General features: G+C 41.2%; 1 protein-coding gene across 1 annotated transcript; it reads left to right on the top strand.

The window, feature by feature from the left end:
- The first annotated feature begins 10,647 nt into the window (after positions 1 to 10,647).
- hapln1b (hyaluronan and proteoglycan link protein 1b) lies at positions 10,648 to 20,724 on the top strand. Its single transcript, XM_085792597.1, has 5 exons — positions 10,648 to 10,807; positions 14,809 to 14,972; positions 16,861 to 17,059; positions 18,209 to 18,511; positions 19,462 to 20,724. Exons 1-5 carry the CDS (start codon positions 10,696 to 10,698, stop codon positions 19,749 to 19,751), a joined length of 1,068 nt encoding a protein of 355 aa, XP_085648723.1. The 5' UTR covers positions 10,648 to 10,695; the 3' UTR covers positions 19,752 to 20,724.
- Positions 20,725 to 21,014: the final 290 nt, after the last annotated feature.

The following is a 21,014-nucleotide window of genomic DNA, read 5'->3' on the forward strand; positions in this document are numbered from 1 at the left end:
CTGAAGGAAACAGCTCATGAATAATCAATTATTACCAATAGGCTTTATGCACAGCTCCACTACTTCCTGAACTTAAACAAGCTCCTTTACTTTTTGTCTTACAGTATTGGACAAACTGTTTAATCCAGGTCAGAGTCAGACACACCTGGATTAATCAGTTTGTCCAATACTGTAAGACAGGAAACAAAGGAGCAGGATTAAGTTCAGGAAGTAGTGGAGCTCTGCATAAAGTCTATTGAATAGATAAAATGACTGGGTATTGATTTACTGATGATCAACTAATTGATTACACATTAAAAAACATGCATCTCATCTTTGTGCTGCTCATTAAAGACATAAAACTTTTTATTGATCCCACATGTTGGAAATGCACTTGTAACAGTAGCAAAGAGCAGGATGCATAAAGAATAAAAATATAAAGAATTTACTATGTACAAAAATATATATATATGTAAAAAACAAAACAAAACAAAATTAAAATAGAAACTGTTTGGTTTGGTGTGAGTCATGAAAGAATTCAAGTTTGGCTTGTATGAGCAAGGTGAAAATACACAAGAATAAATTATGCAGAAAAGAAAACGTTATAAATACAACTGGGTTAGTTGATGGAAATAAAATCTGATGAGATGATGATGAGCCCCCCCCAAAAGGCCGGGGTGTGTGTGTCCCTCTGCATCATAAGGTCTGTGGATGTTTCCTTTCCTCCACCTGGACTCTTCTTGTCTCAGATCAAGTTTCACCGAGTCGAACCAGATTTACGTCGTTGTGTCTCGTCCTCGTCGTCTCCTCGTGTCTCTGTCGACCTTCAGAGCTTTTTGGCAATTTCATGGCTCATTGACGCTCTGCTCTGAAGAAGGGTCAAGTGGCCCCTCGGCCCCCCAACGGCCACCACGACCTCATCATCAGGACCAGACCCGTCAACAACAACAGAGTCACAGCAGGAAACGTCTCCGAGTTTCTAGGAACCAAAGAGTCTCAAGTGTCGGACGTTTGTTTGGATTTAGATCTGGATCAAGGTTATTATAGTTTAAAAATGTTCATTAGTTTTTATTTTTATTTAGTTTTTCAGTTCGCTTTTATATTTCTGTTTAGTTTTAGTGAGTTCAACAAGTGATGAATCAGTTTTAGTTTAGTTTTTATTTTTGAGGAATTGACTACACTGCAAAAACTCAAGATCTTTCCTTCTTATTTCTTGTCAAAATGTCTAATTTCTAGTCAAAACGAATCTCTTTCCACTTAAAATTAGACTCATCACCTAAAAAAAAAAAAAAAAGTTTTTAGATAATTTTTACTTGTTTCAAACAAATTTTTTACTTAAAATAAGTAGAAAAATCTGCCAGTAAAAGGAAGTTTTTTGTGCTTGTAATAAGAAAGAAAAACTTGCTCCACTATCAGATTCTTATACTTATTTCAAGGGAAAATCTGCTTGAAACAAGTTTAAAAAGTGTCTAAAAACAAGCTACTTTTAATGTGATGAGTCTTATTTTAAGTAGAATGAGATTTGATTTGACTAGAAATAAGACAAATATTCTTGGTAAGATATTAAGTTTTTGCAGTGTAGTTTTTTAGTTATAGTTTTTATTTAGTCTTAGTCTTAGTTTTAGTTTTTCATGTTTTAGCAGAAAGCCTCTGTCAGACCTCTGAAGATGAACTTGTTCCCTTTTAGTTGCATCCATCCCATAATGTTCCCATCAGTCCTCATCAGGTTCCATTCACTCTTCTCTAGCTGTGGGTCGTAGCTACTCCAAGTCATCCCATATTGAGCTGTGGTGTTTTCTTCCTGCAGCTTTAGACATCGACAAGAAAACTAAATGTTATCTGCAATTCATTCAATTTTTATTCCAGTTTAAAAAAATTATTTTTTCACTACTCAATCTTAGTTTTAATGAACTATAATAACCCTGGTACAAAGGCGAAACATCTTCAGATGGATAGATCCGGATGTTTCGACCTCTGCTGCATCAAATCTGGTTCAAACCATCTTGAGATGTTTAGTGTTTGTGATGTGACTCATGTTTTCTCCTCTGGACTGGGACCATGTTTCACCATCACAACCCGGAGAGTCCCCTCGAGTCAGCTGCTCTGACCTCTGACCTCTGAGCTCTGAGCTCTGCTGTAAGTGAAGCTTGTTACTGTATCAGAGCAGGAAAGTGCTGCAGTCAACCTCACATCTCTGAGATGCACTGCAAAAACTCGATATCTTACCAAGAATATTTGTCTTATTTTAGTCAAAATGTCATTTCTAGTCAAAACAAATCTCATTCTACCTATTTATACATATACATACATAGTTATACATAAAAAAGCAGCTTGTTTTTAGACACGTTTGACTTATTTCAAGTATATTTTCATTTGAAATAAGTAGAAAAATCTGATAGTGGAGCAAGTTTTTATTCCTTATTACAAGTACAAAAAACTTGCTTTCACTGGCAGATTATTCTACTTATTTCAAGTGAAAATTTGTTTGAAACAAGTGAAAATGATCTAAAAACAAGTTAATTTTTAGGCGATGAGTCTTATTTTAAGTTGAAAGAGATTAGTTTTGACTAGAAATGAGACATTTTGACAAGAAATAAGACAAATATTCTTGGAAAGATTTTGAGTTTTTGCAGTGTGACGTCAGTGTTTAGGTCTGATGGTCGGAGAGCAGGAGGAGCAGGAGGAGGCGGTTTCACGCTGGAGACCAGAGAGTAAACGTCTGGAGTCGCCACATCTGTCGTCCACAGTCGCTGAGTCATGACTCAGTCTCAACAGCTTCGTCCTCAACACGTCAGAGACAAACAAAGAGACGACTGAAGAGGTTTGACAAACATTTCCCAACTCTGAGTTCAGTTGGGAAAGTTCTTCTTCTAGGAAAACAAATCCCTCGCTCGGTTCTGGATCGTTTCATCTCCACTCGTTTTATCTCAGAGGAAATCCTCTGGCTTCTTCTCGTCGTGACCTTTGACCTTTAGAAAAACCTGCAACAAATCCTGAGGTGAAGCAGGAAGTTCTGCTCCGTCTCTTCTAATAAAATCCACCACAAAAAAGTCCAAGACCTTTGACTTGGCTTCAGATCCACATCAGGGTTATTATAGTTCACTAAAACTAAAACTAGCAGTGAAAAAATAATTTAGTAAACTGAAATAAAAATAAAAATGAAATGTAAAACTAACTAAACTGAATTGTAGGTAACAGCAGCTTAGTTGTAGTTTTCTTGTCGATGTCTAAAGCTGCAGGAAGAAAAGGCCACAGCTCAATATGGGACGACTTGGAGTACGACCCACAGCTAGATAAGAGTGAATGGAACCTGATGAGGACTGATGGGAACATTATGGGATGGATGCAACTAAAAGGGAACAAGTTCATCTTTAGAGGTCTGACAGAGGCTTTCTCCTAAAACCTGAACAACTACAACTAAGACTAAGACTAAATAAAAAGTACAACTAAGACTAAGACTAAAATAAAAACTACAACGAAGACAAAGACTAAATAAAAACTAGTCAATTCCTCTAAAATAAAAACTGAACTCACTAAAAAAGCAAACTAAATAGAAACTAATGAACATTTTAAAACTATAACAACCTTGCTTTGTACGAGTTAAAGCTTAAAAAACGTAATCCTACATTTCCCATGATGCATCACTCTGGGTTTCCTGGCACCGTGGATCCTCTCAGTCACATCTGTCAAACACTAAACCCCCCCGACGTGTCACACACTTCCACTTTAAGCCTTTTAGAAGCAGCAGAGTTACGTTACAGGAGGTAATTGACCCATTAGACGTCTGAACCTGCTCCAGGTGTTTATCATCTGGAGCTGAGAGGTCAAAGGTCACGTAAACACGGCTCTAATGGACTTAACTTCAAAAGCCCCAGAACCACTTATCTGGTGTCAACATGAACAGAGAGAACAGAACCAAACAAGGACTGGAAAAACTTTGTTCCACTTTGTCTTAAAAACGATTTCGACGTCGTTTCCACTGTGAACACGACGGCGCTCAGACTGAAGGACGGAGGCGTTAAAACAGAATGAGAGTGAAGTTTCATTGTGAAAACACATTTGCTATGCTAGTTCTATCGCAGAAAATGAAAATGATGCGTATGAGTTTTATCCAAAATTTCAAACTCAAAGAGCATTAGAGCTCTGAAAGGCCGTTTTTAAATCACCATGGGTAAATATGAAGATATTCATGGGTATTCTGAAATATATTACAAGATATTTTAGGGTTAAAGGCTCAGCATGTGTGTTTTATTGTGTTGATCCAAGTTTGAACAGGTTTTTACATCAGTTTGTCCAACAATTGTTTTAAATAAAACTTAAAATCAAAAGTGCTGAGTCAGAATGACACCAGTAAAAGTCAGGAAGTCACCACAGATCACGAATGTTTGACACGTTAGTCTGGATCCAAGGAGCGGTATGGAAGCTCAGAGTGGCCGTTCTTCATCGACATCTTGTGAAGACCTGACGCCACTGAACACACACACAATATTAGCCTAGTAATTAGCTAGTTAACAACATAATCTATCAATCCAGGTGGTGAATACAGACACTGATTCCTGCTAATCAGCGCTAACAAATTAATAAAATATCCTAGAATTTCTCTCACCAACTCATCTAGACTTAGACTTCGAGAAACTTTATTGATCCCAAAGGAAGTTCAAGTAGCGCACATAGATATAAAGAACTACAATAGAGTTGATCCAGGGCTGACGTCAAAACCAAGAAGTTCATCACGGCGCTGGTTCCCGGAAAAGAAAGTGAATGTGATTTCTGCATTGTGTTTTGCGTTTTAACGGAGGTCCTTGGGTATAGTCACAGTCACGAGGTACCAGAGAGGAGAAGTGACGATGTGTGGCGGTTAGCGGTGCTGAAGTTAAACTCACTCACCCATAAAAGAAAAGAAAGATGTGCAAACCCACTTGTCAAGTGGTCATTGACCTCTTGGCAAAACGTTAGAAACCCACTCAGGCCAGACAACATTGGTCACATACGTACGTATATACAACCATATAAATTATGCACATAAATAGGCTATACTATGATAAAATACTAAAATTATAATAAATTCTTTTTAATTGAAGTAAAAATGTAGCATAGCCACGGGAGAAATCCTGCTTAGTTCCTCTTTAAATATGCATGAACTGTGCAATGTGAGTGAAATAGGCCCCGCCCCCTCAGTCCTCCACACCTGTAGTGGGTAATAAAGTGTAAACAGGTGAGTTGTATAAACAGGAAGTGATCTGTTCCTGTACCAGGCTGTAAACATGTGGAGTCCATGGAGACTCACCCTAGTGGTCAGGAGGGGAACTACATGTCCTGGCTCCTCCCTGAGCTAACGTGCTAATGCTAACGTGCTAACGTGCTAATGCTAACGTGGCTAAAACAACAACCAGCAGGATTTCACAGTGAAACTTTATCCGATGATGTCATCTGTAAATTCCCCCACGAAAAATGATTTGGTAACAACAGCAGTATATTTCTTCTCCTCTTCCATCTCTGTTTACACTGTCGGCTGCCAAACTCACACACACACACACACCCACACACACACACGCCCGAAACAACATGTGTGTAGACAGACACGCTCCAGCACTTATGTGTGAGTGTGTGTTTGTGTTGGCCTGCGAGCAGATCCAATCACACACTTGGCGTCGGCCTCGTCTCACAATCAGGGACTGGGAGGGGTCAGGCTGTTCTCAGAGGGACAGTAGATCACTGCAGCTCTGCAACACAACACACACACACACACACACACAACACATGGAGCTTTATCATATGGACTAGGTATTCTTTATATACAAACTCTAATAGCTGCTCTTTTCAAATCAATAATATAAGAATCTTCAGTAAATGACTTGTCTGTAAACTTGATGCAAACTGTGTAAAGTCACTCAACCTATTTGAGAAGAGATATTAAAGCAGAAGTAAGCGATCCGGTGGTTGTGTCTAACTTCCTGTCAGCCGATGGAGTTAGCAGTCCCCGCCCTCGTCCCTACGTCACCACATTCACGCGCATCCCTTGGCTGCACACACAGAGAGGACTGCCCCTTTATGCCGTTCTCTCTCCTCATTGGATAAAGGTTGTAGGATACAAGGAAAGTTTTCTCCTGGGCTCAGAGCAGAGCAGAGTGACTGACAGACCCGTGTTTCAGACCAAACACTCTATAGAAGTGATTGCTGTCAGAAGATATAACTATTTAAGACTTATATTAACACAAATATTCACCTTACTTCTGCTTTAATATTTTTGTATAATAGTCTTAAAGGACAATTCTGGGCAAATTCAACTCGGGGCTAGCCTAGAAATCTAGCTGCACCCTAGGGGCAGCAAAACTCTTTGCTCCGTAGGTGGGTCTAGAAACGAGCCATAGGAACTTTTTGAGTCTCGAACACCAATTGTGTTCACCAATCACAGCGCTCTATCTGTTTAGAGAGTCGTTGGGTGGGCTTAACGCGATCATGACATACATTTTAATTGGCTTGTCAGGCTAACGTCATCCTGCTCTTTGCTCTGATTGGTCGTAGCGCTACCCTATTGGTGCAGAGGCAGTTTGAAAGACAGCCTTCATCCCGCCCCCTGGATTGAGCCGAGGTCTACCGCTCGTTTCCAGACTAGACATTTTAGTGATATAGTCTCGCTTGTCAGGCTAACCCGGGGCTGTACCTTCCTAACATTTTAGGTCTAAAAGAAGGAAGCAATGCAGCAGCGATGAATGGGAGCGGATTGAAGTTCTGCTGCTTAGGCTGTTTCCATCCCTCAAAGCCACAGACAGCGTCAGATGGAGACTCAAACATGCACCCAGAAGTTTATTTACTTCAACAAGCCAACATGTTTGTAAAACTAGATCTAATTCAAAGTCTCGCGCGAGACCCAAGTTGACGCTCGGTGTGTTCAGGTGCAGTTGTAAGCTCCCGTTAGGAATATCAACTCTTGACTTGCTTCAAGTAAACAAACTTCTGGGTGCATGTTTGAGTCGCCACCTGACGCTGTCTGTGGGAAAAAATTGCGGCTTTTAAGACGACCCATAGGTGTTAACATGTTCCCATTCATCGTTGCCGTGGCGATGCAGGGACAGACACAACTAGCGCAAAACAGGAGCAATTAAACTGAAAACCTTCAGATTCCTTCTTTTAGACCTAAAATGTTAGGAACATACAGCCTCCGAGTTTTTGAATTTGCCCGGAATTGTCCTTTAAATCACTAAATATTTTTTAAGAATCTGGCGTTTCCATCGTAAATCGACTCGTAATCTAATTGTCTCTTAAATCAAGTTGTATTTTTTTTAATTGTTAACTTTATTGCAGTGATTTAAGAGGAATAAACAGCCTGTGTGTGTCATGGCTGCAGGACAGTTTGTTGGTTTATTGAGACGATGACGTCTCAGCGTTAAAAAAAAAAAGAAAAAAGAAAAGAAAAAACATCAAACAGGTTTAAAAGCTGCGTTTGATCCGTTTCTACTGTAGAATTTCAAAATAAAAGCACCTGACATCCTGACAGCTCTAACTGCTGCGACCAAAACACTGACGACATTTAGATTATAGAGCATCACACACACACATACACCTGAGCCATTACTGCGCTGTTTAAGGACAAACAGGTGACACACACGCACACACACACACACACACACACACACACACACACACACACACACACACACACACACACACACACACACCTGGCCTATAAAGCCTTGGCCTTGTTTACCCTCCACACAGATGGAGGCTGAGGAATGCTGGAGGACACACACACACACACACACTGATGATGTCTTCTCCATGTGCAGATTCTCCACAGTTAAACAGCAGCTGCTAATGGAGCTTTAAAGGGATAGTTCAACATTTTGGCAAATTGGCCCATTGCCATAACCCCTGTAGTCATAGCAGTAGGTTTGTTACCTTTAATTGTCGGTGCAAGCTGTTTTTAGAACGGCGGAGCAGAGCCGTGAGCTGCTCAGAGCTACGCTACGGAGGCTCATTCTTGGTTTCCCTCATCAAACTCATCAAATACACAATCCAACAACTCCACAACGCTCTGGTGGACAAGTTGTGACCTGCACATTCACCACGCTATGAGATAATAACACAACGTTACCACACAGAGTTGTTTTAGAGGGAAATGCAGAGACTGCTTGATGAAAAACTGTCCCTGAAGGCAACGCGCATCAGCGGTTTTGCATGAATTTCCCTCTAAAACAACTCTGTCTGGTAACGTTGTGTTATTATCTCATAGTGTGGTGAATGTGCAGCTCACAACTTGTCCACCAGAGCGTTGTGGAGTTGTTGGATTGTGTATTTGATGAGTTTGATGAGGGAAACCAAGAAATCCCATGAGCCTCCGTAGCGTAGCTCTGAGCAGCTCACGGCTCTGCTCCGCCGTTCTAAAAATAAAAGGTAATGAACCTACTGCTATGACCATAGGGATTATGGCAATGGGCTAATTTGCCACAATGTTGAACTATCCCTTTAAACTTCACTCCCCTGCATCATTTTGTGCTGCAGCAGAGTCTCTTCCTCTCTTCCTCCTCCTCCCTCTCTGCTGTTTCTCTCTCTCTCTCTCTCCTTTATTCTCCGTTCATCAGCTGATCTCCGTGTTCTGCAGGATTCAGTCTGACTCCAAGTTTTTCTCTCTTTTAAAAAGGACGTTTCACATCGTTCCACGTTCCACCTACTTATCGCTGCTCCCCCCTTCTCTCTCTTCCTCCTCCTCCTCCTCTCCTCCTCTCGTCCTATGCGTAATGACTATTTTCAGGCAGGGAGGGGTAATAAGTAATCTGGCACAGTGTGTGTCTGTGTGTGTGTGTGTGCTGCAGAGTTATTCTGCTGACTGCAGGAGCTCCACCTGTGTGTGTGTGTGTGCGTGTGTGTGTGTGTGTGTGTGTGTGTGTGGGTGTGTGGTAGTGGTGGGGGCATCAGCAATTTGAGTGAATGAAGATAAGCTCTGGAGGGGGGAGGGAGGGAAGGAAGAAGGGATCAATCCAAATGACTATTTTACACACACAAACCTGAAGAAACACACACACACACACACATCGCTATGGAAGCCTGGAGCTGCCAAAGTTCAATTGTGAAGGTAAAAATGTAAAATGTTTCACATGGATTTAAAACTAAACTAAACTACGGTTGAGTGTTAAAGGGTGACGATGCAGGAATGTCAGTGTTTTACTATTTGATGATGTCACTAAAGTGGGCGGTCCTTCCGTGTGGACACGACCAGAGCTGAATACTGAACTGAATGAATGAATGAAAGTTTATTTGAACACAGAATTAAAGGAGAACACAAATACAAATAAAAACAAACAAAAAACAGTAAATACAAGACAAAAAGGCAAAATAAAACAACAACAAAACATTAGCCTACAATTATTTCTGTTCAAAAGGAGTTGGAAGAAGCCAAAGCTTATTAAATGCACTCCTTCTGCCTATGTTAATTCCAATATATACTATAATAAGTTATAAAGTACACACTATTAAGCATTAGTTAAACATGAAAGAATTAATCATTTATAACACATGAATACTCATTAGTATGTAGTTTACACAGTAAAAAATGTTTTACTCATCATTGATCAGCACTAACTGTATTTATAAACTACATACTAATGAGTATCCATGCGTTATAAATGAAGAATTCAGTATTTATTAATGCTTAACTAATGCTTAATAGTGTGTACTTATTATATAGTGTTACATATACCTATATATATACTGTATGTATATATAAAGTGAGTAACTTGAATGTAGAGTATGTGTACATAAATACACATACTTATTATTCTGCTCCTTTCCTGTTAAATTTACATATTCACAATTGCAAAGTTCTTCAGTTCTCCATCCTTCTCCATTTGTAATAAAAATGCACAAACCTGTTGGAGCCTAAAGCATAAAAATGAAAGTTTTATTTATTATATGTTATATTTTTTTTATCTCAAAAACAAATTTTGATTTGATGAATGAGTTAAATGTGATTATTAGCAGCTCTGAGCCTCTGTACTCACGTCTTCTGTTCAGTGGGAAAAACCTCTACACACTCATCTGAAACAGAACATTTAGGATGAATGTGTAGAGGGTGGGCTGCAGTGTGTGTGTAGGTGTGTAGGTGTGTGTATGTGTGTGTGTTGGAATGAAGCCTGAGGTGTGTGTGTGTGTGTGTGTGTGTGTGTGTGTGTGTGTGTGTGTGTGGTGACTCTGCATTGTGGCTCAGTCTCCCTCTGAAGTTGTGAGCTGTGTGTCTGTCAGCGGGACATGCTGCTGCTGCTGCTGCTGCTGCTGCTTCCTCTCTCTGCTGGATGACACTAGACTTACCGCACAGTACGTACAGCACACACACACACACACACACACACACACACACACACACACACACACACACACACACACTCCTGCTGTGTGTGTGTAGCTTCATGTGGGACGTCCGGGTGTGTGCATCAAGGGCAGTTAGAGTGTGAGGCAGCTGGAGAAGTTGCTGCTGCTGTGGATGTGGATGTGGATGTGGATGTGGATGTGGATGTGGATGTGGATGTGGATGTGTATGTCTGTGTGCAGGATGCAGGCAGCAGCACTGCAGATAGAATAGAACCGGTGCTGAGCTGCTCTACCGTACGCACGGCGCCGTACCCCCCCTAACTAACCCCCCCTTTACCCCCCCACCTCCCTCTGTGTCTCTGCAGTGATCAGACCCCCCGGCTCGCTGACTGACTGAGTGACTGAGTGAAGATGATTCCCGTGCTCCTCTGTGTGGTGGTTTCTCTGAGCGCGGCGGCCGACAGCAACGACCTGGACATCCTCTACCCGGAGCTGGAGCACTCCAGGACCATCTATGTCACAGGTGAGTGTGTGAGGGGGGTCGTCCTGTGTCTCCGTCCGGACGCCGGGACCACTGAGACGTCTTTTCTCCCCCCTCCCCAGGTCTCGGCGTCCTCTCCTGTGTCTCGTTGGTCACACTCACTCTGCAGTGTCATTTGTTTCCTCAGTTTATCAGTGAGCTGCTGCTGCTGCTGCTGCTGCTCGGTGATAAGGCTGCTGAGTGTGTGTGTGTGTGTGTGTGTGTGTGTGTGTTATTAGCTCTGTCAGATAGAGGAGTCATCTGTTCATTAGACCTGAAACTGCATGTGCACAGGAACAGGACTGTTATGACACATATAGGCTACTGGACCTGGAGATGGAGGACAGTTGTTACAGTTATAGATACAGTTGTGTTGTGTGTGTTCAGGTCAGATCTAAGAGGAAAGTAGGCTACAGTGTGTTTAACAATGTGTTGTCTCACTGAGGATTCATCATTAAACAGGACTAACTGCTAATGATAATATCTAGTTTAGTTTAGTTTAGTTTATTAAGGGACAGTGTGCAATTACATTAATCATTTACAGAAGAGATGGTTGCACCAGATTTAGCTCCCAGCTAATTTCCATCTGTAGTCCCTACACATAACATAAAAAATGATAAAATAAAACAGAAAACAAGCTACTATACAAAGGTGATACATAGAATGACACAATTAGACAATAGACAACACTTAGACAATACAGAAACATGTATGAGGTAGGTAAAGTGCAGAGTGCTCATAGCAGCAAGATGTTGATTGTTATATACAGTATGTGTGGTGGGCAAAGTGCTAACAAATAACTGATCAAACATTAGATAACAGCAAAATAAATGAACATTTATGAATAACCATACAAAACAATACAACTATGAAACAATAACCAGTTAACTGTGCAATCTGTCAGTTAACTAACTAACTAACTAACTACAGTAACTGACTATATTGGCATGAATGCATAACTAACAACTAGCTATCAATCCTACAAGCTAATGATTAATAAAATACAGCTATTTGCCACTGAACAAATTATTTATTAATCAAAACCACCAGACTAAAAGCTCTAGAGGCTAATGGGCTAACAACTAATGGGAGTGTACCTATGTTCCCCGGTCACAATACATACTGGGGAACACATAGGACCCTATGTTCCTTATTATTGCCGGTCGATCTGGACTCTCTCTATCTGGCCTGTCTAGCCTCTACCTGGTCTTTTTTTTACTAAACTTAACCAACTCCTTTCTTCATTGCCTAAACCCAACCAATGGGACAATTACACTTCTCAAAGTCACAACTCAACTTCTCACTCAGAAATAGACAAAAATATGAAAAGCGGGAAATGAAAAGTGGTCACATACAAAGAGGGGAACATAGGACCCGTGGAACATAGGAATGACCCCAACTAACTACTAATTAGCTGATGACCAACTAAAAACTGACAGACTGACTAAAACTAGGCTAATGAATGTGTAACAACAAAATAGCCAGCTAACGAGTTAATGACAGTCCCAAAACCAACTAGCCTACCTATAAGCCAGTCAACTATCTAAACTAATGTAGGCTATGAACTAATGACCTCACAAGTTACAGGCCTATCTAAACAATATCTGATCAACCAGTAAATTAAAACAAGTAGTATGTTAATAATAGGCCTACAATAGCAGAGACGTTCTATATTGTATAAGGACTTTGGCTATAGCCTACTACAAATGTATTGTTTATTAAGGTTATTTGCAAGCTAATTAACTGGACTAATATATTACAAAAGTACTTACCAACTAAAAACCCGTTAACTAACTGGCTCATGAATGCAGCTAACAGCTATCTATCTAACAAGCTAATGATTAATAAAAAAAAATATTTAAAAAAACAGCTAGCTAACTGAGCAAATTATTTATTTTAAAAACCAACAAACTAAATAACTGAAGGCTAATAACTTAATTAATTATAATGACCACCGAAAAACTGACAGACTGACTAAAACTAGGCTATGAATGTGTAACAACAAATTAGCCAGCTAACGAGCTAATCACTGCCCCAAAACCAACTAGCCTAACTATCTAAACTAATGTATGAACTAATGACCTCACAAGTTATATCTAAACAATATCTGATCAACCAGTAAATTAAAACAAATGATATGTTATATCATATAACATACTCTTAGGTCACATGATCAAACAGGTGACACATCTTGAGTGCACTATATTCCAAAATGACTTTTCATAATAAAACACTCAACAAGAAAAGGAAAAAAATATATATGGAAAAAAAATGTGCACAAGCATGCTATGGCAACAATAACATGACACTATCATCAGGTATACAAAGCACCATCATACAGTCATGTGATCAGTACCAGAGGCATCTTGATTCGTTCATATCAGGTGATAGACAAGAAAAATAGAAAAATAGAGAGTTAGAAAAAAATCCATCCGATGTCACCAAAGTAACAGGAAACAGAGATCTCGAAGCAATGGTACATGTGTTATTAAACCATAAACTTGGAGAAAAATGTTACCATGTACCACTAATACATCCCATTACAGTCACATATACATATATAACAATGACAAATAAAACTAACTAACTGTTGAAAACAATGTGGTTAAGGTTGTCTAGTTCTCTTGGGTTACCTTGAGAGCAGCTCAGTTTGAGTTGAGGTGCAGACTCAGTGACCCTGGTGATGATGATGATGGTGGAGAACCAGAAGCTGAAGAAGCAGACGGGATGAAACAGAAGCTGTGTAAAGGGCTGATACGTGATTATCTGTTAGCTGACAGCTGCTGATGCAGAGACACGGTGAAGCGCTGAGGCTGGTTGAACCCAGCGAGAGGAGGAGGAGGAGGAGGAGGAGGAGGAGGCAGCTGATCTGGAACCTGTTAGTGACGGAGAATCACCGATGCTGATGATGTGAAGTGTAACTGCAGCTTCTCGCTCCCTCAGCGTTAAACACACAGCTGTTTGGTCGTCAGGTCGCTGGTGGAGATTAGTTTCATCGATTGGCTTCAGTCGAGCAGAACGGACTCAGGCCGTGAGACAAAGCTGCTGAGATTAAAGGACCGGTTCAACTTTTAATGAGTCTATCTCTGTGTCCTATTGGTTTAAACTGTGCTGCTGAACAAATGTAAGGTTTTAGAAACGTGAGCTGATCAGGGCCTCCTTCAAGCTAAGCTATGCTAACTCTCAACTTCAGAAACAAAACAAACCAAATTCTCAGCTATTCTTTCAAACGTTTATCCTCTGATCCTATTTAACTTAAAGGGATAGTTCAACATTTTGGCAAATTGGCCCATTGCCATAATCCCTATAGCCATAGCAGTAGGTTTGTTACCTTTATTTGTCGGTGCAAGCTATTTTTGGAACGGCGGAGCAGAGCCGTGAGCTGCTCAGAGCTACGCTACGGAGGCTCATTATGGAATTTCTTGGTTTCCCTCATCAAACTCATCAAATACACAATCCAACAACTCCACAACGCTCTGGTGGACAAGTTGTGACCTGCACATTCACCACGCTATGAGATAATAACACAACGTTACCACACAGAGTTGTTCTAGAGGTAAATTCATGCAAAACCGCTGATGCACGTTGCCTTCAGGGACAGTTTTTCATCAACAGTCTCTGCATTTCCCTCTAAAACAACTCTGTGTGGTAACGTTGTGTTATTATCTCATAGCGTGGTGAATGTGCAGGTCACAACTTGTCCACCAGAGCGTTGTGGAGTTGTTGGATTGTGTATTTGATGAGTTTGATGAGGGAAACCAAGAAATCCCATAATGAGCCTCCGTAGCGTAGCTCTGAGCAGCTCACGTCTCTGCTCCGCCGTTCAAAAAATAGCTTGCACCGACAATTAAAGGTAACGAACCTACTGCTATGACTATAGGGATTATGGCAATGGGGCCAATTTGACAAAATGTTGAACTATCCCTTTGACAAATGTATTTGTGTTTGTTGTTGTGTTTTCTTGTTTCTTTTGTTTACCTCTGGTTTCTACTCCTGTGTGGTAGAAAATGGCCCTCGACTCTCGGTGGTGTCGGATCAAACGAAGGTGGTGTCGCGGCGAGGAGGAAACGCCACTTTACCGTGTAAGATCCAGAGGGACCAATCACTGTCGCCCAACCGCAAGATGAGGATCAAATGGACCAAGTTGACCTCAGACTACTTGAAGGAGGTATCAATCATTTACCGTATTAATTCATGCTATGCAGCAATAAATGCTTTTATCATTAAATGTTGTGTAAGCATAAGCAACATGAAATATTCATACGATTCAACTTAACAATGAAGGACCAACGTCTAGGTCTTCAGTTAGTTTCCTGTTAGAAGAAGCACATCCCTGCTGACTGAGTATTAATGCAAATGTGCCCTTAAAGCAAGGCAAGGCCAGCAGATTCCTGCTTCCCCACTGATTGATAGTTGTTTAATTAAAATAAACCAACAAGCTCCCAGAGGAACAATGCTCCTTGTTCATATTGGGCATGAAACCCTGGCTCTATCTCAACCCCCCTAGTTTGGGTATGTGACGTCCTCTTGGTTTGTGGCTGGTTGAATATTCCAGCTATTAAAACAGGCAAACATTGTTCAACACTAGACGCCTACAACTGAGGAACTAAACTAAACAACCAAGTAAACATACACAATCAACACCAACTAGTCCACAGGACACCAGAATCAGGAGGTCCATCACATTGTCCCTCAACCATAGTTTGACTTTAGGCAAGTCCATATGACTGCGTTAAAATAAGAAGTTCACACAATAACTATTGACCCAACCTGAAGGAAACACAACCACCTGTGGTGTGTCCCAAATCGCGCACTTGTGCACTTACACTTAATATTTTGAGTGCATAAGTGCGTTCACACTGAGCAGTGCGCGAAAATGTAGTGCGCTATGCACACTCAATTGGCGCACTCAAACGGCCAGAAAATTGAGTGTGGATCAATGGACACTTTCCACACTTAACAGCCGCCATCTTAGTGACGTAGCGGAAACACGTCACTACTTTTCAAACGGCGGTGGTTGCTTTGAGCAGCGACGGAGCTGACACCGGCGTAAATGTCTTTAAAAAACACTAATAACAGCACAACAACAACACTAACACAATAAAACACAACTTAATAGCTCGTTTTGATCGGCAAAAAGCGCTGTCAAGTGTCGGCGATAGGGCTCCAATGGCCGGTTGCTATGGTTGCAATCAGAATTATAAAATTGGAAGAAGCAGCTGTCGAGTCATTTCCGGTAAGTGCGCAGCAGCAGTGTTTGATTTGAGACGGTGCTAACCTGTCGAAATTAGTGCACTGCACAAGGCAGTGCACTGCTTTACAGTGTACTGTAAAGCAGTGCACTAAGAGAAGTGTGTGATTTGAGACACACTACTGGTCTAAGTCAGAACCAGAGCATCAGCCTGGCAGCCATCTTAAAAGAATACTTCACCCAAAATTGAAATTTCCCTCATTATCTCCTCCCCCTCATGTGGACTAAGGGCTGGGAGAAGTTTCAGAGTCCTCCGTGGCTTCTCTGAGTTACAGGGGGTCTCGGCGTAGCCCGAAATGATAAATTGTTCCGAAAAAAATTAAATAAATCTATTTTTCAATATATTCATTTCGCATTTTGGGGCTTCAATACAAGACGGACATTATATGAGCACTATGGAGGTATTTGGATGTTTTTTGGTGTGTCTTTTTGTTACGAAGAAAAGTGGTATCCATTTGCAATCGTTATATGGACATGCAGTGCTACACGGAGCCCCGCTGTAACTCGGAGAAGCCACGGAGGACTCTGAAACTCTGAACTCTGAAATTTCAATTTTGAGTGAACTATCCCTTTAAGTACAGGTGAACCAGGGTGCTCAGGTCTGATGAGCCTGTTAATTACTTAGAAGGCAATGCCATGGGAAACGTAGTGATGCCCTGGAAAGTGATTGACACTGAGGTCCAATGTAAACATGGAGTCTTAAAGGGTCTTAAGGTATCTTTAAAATATATCTTAGCTCCTATTAAATCTCTTCTACGACTGTTTCTGCTGTAGCACAAACTCACCATTCTCCGTCTTGCTGTAGGTGGATGTTTTTGTCGCCATGGACTACCACAAAAGGAGTTATGGCAGTTTCCATGGTCGTGTCCATCTTCAAGGCTCGTCTCCCATGGACGCCTCTCTGGTCATCACAGAAATCACCCTGGAGGATTATGGGAGATATAAATGTGAAGTCATTGACGGGCTAGAAGATGGAACATCAGTGGTGGCTCTTGACCTTGAAGGTATAATATCTGGGTGAACGGAGGATGTGGCCTTTTCAAAACTGTCTGAGAATAAAATGTCATAATGTTCAAGGCTGCAGCGAGACTAAATTTAGCTCCGTGAACAGGGATTGCTTGGGGGAATGTCAGGGGCGAGAGTGTCCTGTAAGCAGAGTGTACATCATTGTCAGAGCAGCTTCATTATGTTAAGAGACATTAGCTATTACTGCCTGAAGCCAAACACGCTGGCATCAGCCTGACAGGGAAACAGCTGTGTTTACACTGGGGGACCTCATCAGGTTAAATAACAGGATCGATCCCTGGTGTGAATGAATGAATGAATTTATATTTATTTACGTGTCGTGCACCAATCAAGGCGCCCAGCCCATAAAGGCTTACAAGACACATCATCATCATATTTAGACACCAAACAAAATCATCAGAGCACAGACAAAACCAAACAGAAACAAAAACCACATGGAATTCACATAAATAAATTGACCAGGCACTTTTTATGAAAGTAGCTATAGTAAAGACTTCTTTCCTGAAGAGCCATTCCAACTTTACCTCATCATCAACCCAAAACAACTCAGGTTTCACATTTTGCATTTTCTGAAACAAAAACTGCCTGTTCTGGCTTCGTCATATAACGGACAATGAAACACAAAATGCAGTTCATCCTCAATTACATTTAAATTACATAATGTGCATAGTCTTCCCTCCTCAGGTACTGAGTTAAACATACCAACTTCTATTCCAAGCCCTCAACTGGGCACATAAAGATCTCTTGGATCTATGCAATGGCAAAGTCACATAGTGTTCTGAACAATATACATTTTTCAATTGGCAATAGGTTTCTGAGCTTTGGTCTAAACCAGATATCATTAGCCCATTTTTCTTTATACTCAAGAAATAACTTATGTTTCACAAAATTAATATTACAACGCAAACCATTAGTGAAAATATGTTGTTGATCAGCCTCGCTAAAAATAGCTTTCATGTCACGATACCAAGGATAGTTATGTGTTTTATCCCAGTTAAAGACTTTTTTGGCTATTCTATCCTCTGGCATAGAAGACAAGCGATTCCAAAGCCTAAGCATTTCCTGGTGTGTCTTCTAACTCTTGGTCACCTTTTGTTTTGCTTCCTCTGCTTTCTGTTTCCACGTAGGCATTATTTTCCCGTACTACCCCCGCCTCGGTCGCTACAACCTCAATTTCTACGACGCAGAGCGGGCGTGTCGCGACCAGGATGCCGTCGTGGCGTCCTTTGACCAGCTGTACGACGCGTGGCGAGGAGGGCTGGACTGGTGTAACGCTGGCTGGCTGAGCGACGGCACGGTGCAGTATCCCATCAACACACCCAGGGAACCCTGCGGAGGCAAGAACACGTCGCCGGGCATTCGCAACTATGGCCTGAGAGACAAGGACAAGAACCACTACGATGTCTTCTGCTTCACCTCACACTACAAAGGTGAAGGACAAATGTGCTACTGAAATGTAGAATGAACTACAAGTCAAAGCATCCAACCATCACTTACCATGTTCCAGTTTTATTTTGAAAGGCACAACCACTTGTTTAGAGCGTTGACAAAATGTATGCGTCAGTTCTTGATCTTTGCTGTGACGTCGCTGTCAAGTCCAGATTTCCACTATTCCATAAATTCATTCATCACATTCATGCTCCCCAGAGGATTCACTATTTCCATTTGGACATTCCTATTTGCACAAATGTTTGGCACAAACTATGACCATTGGTTGAATATATCGACAGTTTCCCAAATGTTCAATGTCAGCCATTCATTCAGGATCTTACTTACTAATGAATATGACAGTGTCGTCTGCATATGGGAGGATTTCTACTGGTGATCGTTCTAATTAACTCTGGTTATGTGGCTGTTTATTCAACACATATCTTGTTAAAGGACACATATTATGCCCCTTTTCCACAAATTAAAACAGTTCCCAGGTGCCTTAAAGACATGTCTGTGACATGCTGACATGCAAAATCCCCCAAGGATCAAACATCACAGCTCTTTTCATCCTCTCAAAACAGCCCTGTTCAGAACGGCTGGTTTCAGTACCTGTTCCTTTAAATGCAAATGAACCACTGCTTGCCCCGCCCCTTCTACTGGTCCCAGGTAGGGGTGGGGTTATGCAAATTTGAAATTTAGTTACATCACTGGAAGACATCTGAGAGAACAGCTCATAAAACCTCATGGATTTATGTCGAGGGAGCCTTAAAATTACAGATTTTTTTTGTCAATTCTTGCATTTTGAGGGGTGGAAGGCAAAACAAACACCCAAATATATGTTGAAGAGCCTTCAAAAAGTGATATTTCCATAATATGTCCCCTTTAACATTATGATCTATTGTTTATAATATGTTGATGACTTTATCTGCCTTTCTTACTGCCCCCCCAGGTCGGTTCTACTACTTGATCCACCCCGGCAAGTTGACCTACGACGAGGCGGTTGGGGCGTGTCAGAAGGACGGTGCCCAAATCGCCAAGGTCGGCCAGATGTACGCCGCCTGGAAGCTGCTGGGCTACGACCGCTGCGACGCGGGCTGGTTGGCCGACGGCAGCGTCCGCTACCCGATTTCCCACCCACGCCGGCGCTGCAGCCCCACAGAGGCCGCCGTCAGGTTCAGCGGCTTCCCGGACAAAAAGCACAAGCTGTACGGAGTGTACTGCTTCAAGGGCAACAACTGAAATACAGACACACACATACCAACAACCTGCAAAAACACACACATACACATACACACATAAGCATGCACACACACACATATACACACTAGTGAACACACTAGTGGAGTGAAAAAGGGACAGATTTCGGAGGTATGAACAAACATATTCAAACTGTGATGCTTTATGTCATGGAAACCTTAAGACAGAGTCATGTTGTTGCTTTGTAATCTGGGACCTGATACACTACGAGGGATAGTTTACACATATTTAAGGTTCTTATTATTTTATCAATGCCTTTGGGAGGGGGTGGGTGGGTGGGTGGGTTGTTGAGGGAGGGGGCGGGGGATGGAGGATATCACAGCTACAGCCATACTGTCATTCAAGAATGGACTAGGCATGTCATGTAATGAGGCGAACAAGGCGTTCGAATTGACATGATCAGTTTCACAGCTAAATGTCTCATGGTTGGACTGATACTTTGGGCACTTATCTTGTTTTGTTCAAGACCTGGAACAACGACAGAGCCATGAAACACAGCTGAAAAAAGATGAAAAGAAACAAAACAAAACAAAAAAATCGCTTTGATCCTCTGATCGATTCGCATCAGGTAGGGATTACAAGCCTAGCACAACCAAACTGATCCTTGCTGTCCATTCTTAACAAGGTGCTATGACTGGTACTTTGTACTTCATCATATCGTCCAGTGTTTTAGGTTTTTATACAAATGCGTTGGACCAAACATCAGTCTAATCACTACAATGAGTAAGAAGAAGATGAAACATCCAACTGTTAGCATTGTTTATGTTTTCTAAGTATGTAGAATGTGACTATCTAGAAATGTATTTCTGTTAATGACTATTTTTTGATATACTGTAGAAATATTTACATTATTTTTTGTCTTTCTGGCCAAAACTATGAGTATCTTTGGTTTACATAAAACATACAACAGTTGTTAAAATACAAAAAATCTACAGTCCTAAAAAAAACAACAAAAGACAACATGAATTTTGCACTGAACAAATAGAAGATGCCTAGAAAAGAAAATGAGGCTAACAATAGTTTGCCGTCCAGCAACAGAAAATGCTTGGCGTAGATTTTAAAAAAAAACAGAGCGATGTTATTTTACAAGCTCAGTTTTACAGTGAAGTAGACCTTTGTGGCTGTATCTCTGTTTGGCTTCAACTTCAGAGCATGACTTAGCTTCAACAAGCGCAGCAAAGCAGCTCTTAGTGTATCTACACACTTATCTATTTAGCGCCTTGATAAACTGCTATTTTTGATACA

This window comes from Trachurus japonicus, chromosome 12 (genome assembly GCF_045865225.1).
Source record: "Trachurus japonicus isolate A0001 chromosome 12, Traja_1.0".
Classification (NCBI taxonomy): domain Eukaryota; kingdom Metazoa; phylum Chordata; class Actinopteri; order Carangiformes; family Carangidae; genus Trachurus; species Trachurus japonicus.